General features: G+C 36.7%; 1 protein-coding gene across 1 annotated transcript; it reads left to right on the forward strand.

Annotated features, from left to right (window-relative positions):
- The first annotated feature begins 352 nt into the window (after nucleotides 1-352).
- On the forward strand, nucleotides 353-4,625 carry LOC122212683 (amelogenin, X isoform-like). The gene is made up of 5 exons (XM_042926647.1): nucleotides 353-406; nucleotides 2,304-2,351; nucleotides 3,518-3,559; nucleotides 3,620-3,661; nucleotides 4,167-4,625. Exons 1-5 carry the CDS (start codon nucleotides 353-355, stop codon nucleotides 4,623-4,625), a joined length of 645 nt encoding a protein of 214 aa, XP_042782581.1.
- Nucleotides 4,626-7,173: the final 2,548 nt, after the last annotated feature.

Consider the following 7,173-nt stretch of genomic DNA (forward strand, 5'->3'; position numbering starts at 1 on the left):
ATTGTAGTTCTTATATCAGCATTATTACACTTTATATTCACTTTCTATAAAAATATTTAGGGTTTTTCTACTTAAGGTTTTCAAAGTGAGTCAATAATTTGGGCCTTGAAGCAATGGGGATTACTTAGGATGTTTAGGTTTTGCTTTATATCCCATTCATCTAATTTGTGGAGTAATTATAATGCAGCATCTAACTGAAAAAAGATATTGAACTAGGGATGACATAACTCTACCTTCTTTATTTGCAATAAACTAATATGAATTACATGTACTTTATGAAGCACTAATCATGTGCATGTTTGAGATGAATTAAGAAAAGCAGATGTTGACTTATATTTCAGGGCCATAAGAAATGGGGACCTGGATTTTGTTTGCCTGCTTCCTGGGAGCAGCCTTTGCTATGCCTGTGAGTAAAACAATCCCCGTGTAAGTCAATTCAAATTTCACAAGCTTGGAAATAAAAATCTGCCCCAGTACTAGTAAACTTTAGGGTTTAAGACAGTACAATATAAGATGTCCTCAAATTTCTCTCTGTTTAAGAAACACTTTGAAAAGCTTGTGATAAAAAAAAAAAAAAAAAAAAAAACAACTGAGATGTCTCCACCCAACGTTCAGTACAGCTGGACCGGTGGTAGTGCCCAGGACTCTACATTTTAACAAGCACCTCAGATTATATAGAAACAATTGAGTGTATAAATACCATCACCATCTCTACATGGAGGAAACTTTTGGAAGAGACCCTTCAAGGCCTCCAGAGAAAATGCTTAATCAGCCTTAGCCACATATTACAAAAATGCCAGTTTTCTCTAAAACCCAATTTCTTACAAGTGCCCAACTCTCTTCCTGCCCTTCACACTCCACTGCTGTTATCTTGTGGGTAAGATTTCTATGTTAGGAATTTCCTTCTTGAACCCTCTCCTTGTTGTCAGAGGCCGCACCCTTTGGGTGCACCTGCTAAGTACATGGGTGCTTCTGTGTGGTTTTCCAGAATCCTATGCCCAACGCATTTGGATATATTTTACATTCAAATGTACCAAGGACCAGGAAGTCTGATCCATTCTCTTTAGACATAAGTACATCAGGTAGGGGGCTTAGATTAATATCAGGTAAAGCAGGACCCAACTGCTTTTCAGTGGTATAAGGAACAGTTGATACAACCAGAAGCCAGCAAACCTTGCATATCTGCCTCCTCTCTTCCTTTCTCACCCACAAGACCAAGACTGTGCTCTGCCTTCCTGAAACCATGAATTGTGGCAATTTCTAGTCCCCTGAGAGATCTCTGCATTACAAATACAGTCTTTTCTCCCATTCCTCAGTTTGTTCAACACCCTACTCCCTGAGGGCTTATATCAAGAAAGTACAGGAAAGGCAATTACCTGACTAAAATAATTGACATTCAGGTGACATCAAATAAATGCTCTTATGAAATGAAACGAGCATTTAAAACTTAAAAAAAAAATCTTCATTAGCTCAATGTTCTCAGGAACATGCATGATCCTCTCTCCTCTCCCTCTCCCCCACTCCAGGGCCAACCAGAATTGTACAGTGCAGTCATCAGTCACATGGCCTCCACTTTTGACAGGCCAGACAGTTCTGGTTTAGATAATTTTTCAGGCTGTTTTTTATTTTGAACTTTTTTTCTGCCATGAATACTTTGACAGAATAATTAAAAGAATCAGTCTAAATTTCATAAATCAACTCTTCCATTTTCCACGGGGTTTATAATGTTTCCACCTTACCTCCTCATCTCCTCATGTTCATCAATAATTCACAGGTAGTTGTTTATATGTTGTTGTTGATGTGCTTTTGCATGTCAATTGTGAGGACTCTCTTTGATATTTAAGCACTTCTCTACCTCCTGATCTATAAGGGAGCATTTGTGACACAGTTCTCTTCTTGTAGTTACTTCAAAATTGTGTAAGAGAAACACATCTCTTTTCAACATGGAGTGAGTTGCATTAAGACATAAAATGGTGGATGGGTAGAGTAAGATTAATTTACAACATGGATGGAAGGTGCTTGAAGATCATTTGAGGATAAATGTGTTTGGTTTTTGCTTCCAGATCTTGAGAAAAGTCATTTAGTTGTTCTGGATGTCTTTAAAATAAGAGGGCTCCTCTCCTACACAGCATACATGTTCAAACTAAAAGTAGACTTAAAATGTACTTTGCACCATTTAGATTTTTTAAAGTGGATTCAGTCTCTTAATGTGAAGAATTGGGCATTGGCTTAATCTCTTCTTCTCTCCCTCTCTCTTTTCCTCCCTCCTCTCCCTCTCCCTACTCCTTTCCCCTCCATAAAAGCTACCACCTCATCCTGGGCACCCTGGTTATATCAACTTCAGCTACGAGGTAATTTTTCTCTTTACTAACTTTGATCATTGTTTCGGTTAACAATTCCCTGGGCTCTGTAAAGAACAGCATGTTGATTCTTTATTCAAGATGTTTCTCAGTCCTGCTTTTTCAGTTCTCATTACCAGCTGCCTGGTTTAAGCCTGCATTGTCCCAGCACACTCCTATTTGGCCTCTCTGACTCAGTTTCTCCTGCCTATATAGTTATAAAATTATCCGTCACAAACTATCCCTCAGGGGGTGCTGCATGGCAGGGCAGAGAGTAAACTCTGACTGAGCAGCTTTTTTCTATTCCAGCCTGTAAAAGGTTGGGGAGTCAGGTAAGTTGTTATTTAAGATCCTTTGCAGCTGAAATTCCTGATGCTAAGACGTTCAGTCTATGTGTCTCCCTTGTTTGTCTTTACTGAAAGATTAATAACCTAGTGGTCTATGAGATATTCACGAAGCAATGAAAAACATGTTTCTGGAAATCAGGTCTGAAGCTCTCCTCAACCATATACTAAACACAGGAACTTGGAAAATTATTTTTCCCTCTGAAACTTTGGTTTTCCCATGTGTGGAATGGAAAAAATTATAACGCCCATGCTTCAAAATAGTTTGAGGAGCAAAATAGTTAACAAATATAAAATTGGTTTGTCAAGTGTAATGAGCAAGGTTAGTAATTGTTGCTTGTATTGACAGAAAATTCTGTACTACTGCATTCTGAAGAGGTCCCTGAACCTGAGGTTAATCCAGTATAATACTATTCTTGAAGAATGAAACTCCTACTTCTTTCAGTTTCAGATGATAATCTCTGAATCTGTTTACTCATACAAGCTGAGGGAAAATGCTAGCAATTTGAGGCAAGATTTTGTTACATCTTAAAAGAGTAATATATTTGACCAGAAAACTCCTTTATTTTTTCATTGGGACATCAAGTTAAAAGAAGATGTAATTAATGTATGTCACATTAATTTTTGTTTTGTTTTGCTCTTGCAAAGAATAGGAGCTATGGAATTAAATAGAATTACCTCAGTAAGATTATAAACCTTGTCCCCATGACCTTGTCTGTAAAAGTAAGTGTGGTGATATTTGCCTTAGAGTATGTGAGGAAGCTTGAAAAAATATGTGTGATGGATACATATAGGAAGCACTGATAACCATTTACCTTATTTTTTCTTCTGTAGAACTCACTTTTTCAGGCTATCACTTTTGATGGGACTGTATTAGTGAGTCTGTGTTTCATGAAACTAAATTAAAGTTTCTCTTTGATGTCTTTTTCTCTTAAGGTGCTTACCCCTCTGAAGTGGTATCAGAACATAAGGCATCAGGTATGCAGATTTTTGTTTTTTATTCCCTTAGGATACTAGGCTTATATTTCAATTCCCTTTCAACTGAAATAAATATCTACGCCACATACAGACAATAATGGAAAATCTAGTTTTTATTTTTATTTATTTATTTATTTTTTAACATTTATTTACTTTTGAGACAGAGAGAGACAGAGCATGAACGGGGAGGGTCCAAGAGAGAGAGGGAGACACAGAATCGGAAGCAGGCTCCAGGTTCTGAGTGGTCAGCACAGAGCCCTACGCGGGCTGGAACTCACGGACCGCGAGATCATGACCTGAGCCGAAGTTGGACGCTTAACCGACTGAGCCACCCAGGCGCCCCAAAAATCTAGTTTTTAAAAGGTGATATCTGTGTACACAGAAATTCTTGCACAGGAGAAAATGCATAAATATTCATAGCCATAATGACAAAGACAACATGACTACGTCTACAGTTGTAAGTCAATGGAGCCAATGGTAAACCTAACTCTTTGTTTCTCACCAGTACCCTTCCTATGGTTATGAACCCATGGGTGGATGGCTGCACCACCAAATCATTCCCGTGCTGTCCCAGCAGAATTCCCCAAATCAAGCCCTGCAGCCTCATCACCACATTCCCATGGTGCCAGCTCAGCAGCCTGTGGTCCCCCAGCAACCAATGATGCCAGTTCCTGGCCAACACTCCATGACTCCAACCCAACACCACCAGGCAAACCTCCCTCTGCCTGCCCAGCAGCCCTTCCAGACACAGCCCATCCAGCCACAGCCTCACCAGCCCATCCAGCCCCAGCCACCCAGGCACCCCATCCAGCCCCTGCTGCCACAGCCACCTCTGCCTCCGATGTTCCCCATACAGCCCCTGCCTCCCATGCTTCCTGACCTACCTCTGGAAGCTTGGCCAGCAACAGACAAGACCAAAGGGGAGGAAGTGGTGAGTATCCCTTGTAGCCACCACAACATCTGAGAAAATGGTATTTGTCTACATGGCATATTTATGTTAGGTTCAAATCTGCAATTATTTTGAACTTCAGCCACAATATAGATTACTGAAATGCATTCATTTCTTGGCCAACAGAATGAGGGTATCAGTCCTCCTTATCTTTCATTGCTTTCAGTAGCAAGAGCAGGCTCTAACCTGAAGGATACCAGTCATAATTTTGTGAGTGAAGAGAATGCAAATATCAGAATAGGTTAAAACACAGCAAGTGGATCCCTTTAAAGACCTAAGAGAGACCTGTGTTAAAGCAGTTTTCAGTGTTAAGCGAAAACAGCAAAACTGGACAGACTTTTAGCACTTGATCCTAGCATTAATCCTCACTAGCGTTAGTGTTAGCAATGGATACTAGAATTAAATGGATCAATAGATTAATTTATCATAATTTTTCCATTTTAGCCCCAAATATCCTTTCATTAATGGAAATTCTGCAAATTAATTCGAAATTACAATTAGAATGACCTTCATCCTATAAATCCTCAGGACTGTGTATATGTTTGTGTAATTCTACAATTTACAAATTCAGTCAGTGGTTTGCCACTTAGAAGCGGTGATGAAGTAATGAAATGACCTGAATGACTAAACAGAACATGTAGTTTCTACTATGAGCTTTGCCCCAAAGAAAGAAATGGTATCACACAAATTATTTCAAATTTATGGGTGGTTAGTTTTTATTTCTAAAATGAGGGAAAGTGATGGATCATATAATTTTAAGGCTCTGTTCAAGTGTTTGTATTTCTAGTATAAATAGTAAAATGACTCCACAATTAAAAATTATACTACATGCAATAAGGGTTTTATAATTATGAATGATAATTATATTTATGAAGATATGGTAAAAATATCCTCTATCCTTTTAGAATTGATGGTATACCAAATAATGTGATACTTATAGTCAATTATTTTAGTCTAAACTTTATGTTCTCTTATGAAGAGATACAGATTCAGTGTAATACATATTTTAATATACTATATAGAACATACATTTATTTGTTTACTAATAAATAAGGCCATGGACATTATCGTGTGTTCATACCATATAAAAACTATACAAAGATTAGTTTGGATAGGTAGTTTCAATTGTTTCATTTTTGCATGTGTAAAATTAGATTATAAATACACGACTTCTTAGAGTTGTTAAATGATTAGAAAATAAAGTGATTAGATGAGAGTCTAGCAGGCAGAAAGTACTCAAAGAAAGATAGCTATTGTAATTTTAATATTATATAATAGATTTCAAGTATTCTGAAGGCAGGAGACACCTTTATAGACAAATCATTTCTAACAATAATGAAACAACAAAGGAAGTCTGGAGACTATAGAATTCAGCTTAATATGCAGTATATTTTTATGTAAAACATGAAGCTCTATATGTGTTATTTTATAATGGCAGTCTCTAAAAATATTTGCAAATTACTTTAAATGTTTCTTTTGGTATCTTTTTTTTCAGGACTGAAATATCAGGAAATGAGAGGAGTAGATATTTCAGTTTCTTTTAGAAGTGACACAAGAACCCAATGATTTGTGCCTGTAGCAGGTTTACTAGTAAATTCTGTAACTAAAAATAAATACCATTAGAAGCCAATAAAATGTATCCTAAAAATCCATGTTTTTTTGTGATAAATATAAAATTTTGTAGCACTTGAGAGAACATAGAACTTATAAACTACAAACTGATAGTTTGGCAAACAACAATTTTTTTAGACAAAGTGTAAATTTTTTTGTGTGTGTCAGTTTATGCATGAGTCCTAATAGCTGATAAAGTAAAAAAAAAAAAAAAAAAAAAAAAAAGTCACCAAAACTGAAGTCTTGAAATATGCTCATATTACAAAACAAACGAGAACCTGGAACACTGATTTTATAATTCAAATAAAAATCTGGACTTTTAAATATACTGATTACACTAAAAACATTTTTAAAATAAAATCATGTGATATGTTTAATAATATACTAATTATAGAATACTAAATTTTTTTCCAAAGAAAAGTTTTATTAAGTGGATTTTCCTTAGAAAAGTCATGAACCTTTTATACACAAATCATTTCCTTTACTTCATAGTGTTTAATATGGTAAATTCTACTGCATCATTAGTCTACTTAAAAAAAATTTTTTTTTAATGTTTCTTTATTATTGAGAGACAGAGAGAGACAGAGCATGAGCATGGGAGGGACAGAGAGAGGGGGAGACCTAGAATCCGAAGTAGGCTCCAGGCTCTGAGCCATCAGCACAGAGCCCAATGCAAGGCTTGAACGCACAAACTGTGAGATCATGACCGAGCGAAGTCGGGACGGTTAACCGACCGAGCCACCCAGGCACCCATCATCATCAGACTATTAACATATGCATATTAAATCTTTTTTTCCTTCTACACACACACAGATTTGTAAACAATCTTTGCAGGGTCCACAGTACTCACAGTAACTCTATTCCAGTACCTTTGTGATTAAGGCCCCTCAATCATCTTCTACAATAAATAAACATAGATATATTGGAATAGTGTTGCTATTGAAACAAATAA

This window comes from Panthera leo, chromosome Y (genome assembly GCF_018350215.1).
Source record: "Panthera leo isolate Ple1 chromosome Y, P.leo_Ple1_pat1.1, whole genome shotgun sequence".
Taxonomy (NCBI): Eukaryota; Metazoa; Chordata; class Mammalia; order Carnivora; family Felidae; genus Panthera; species Panthera leo.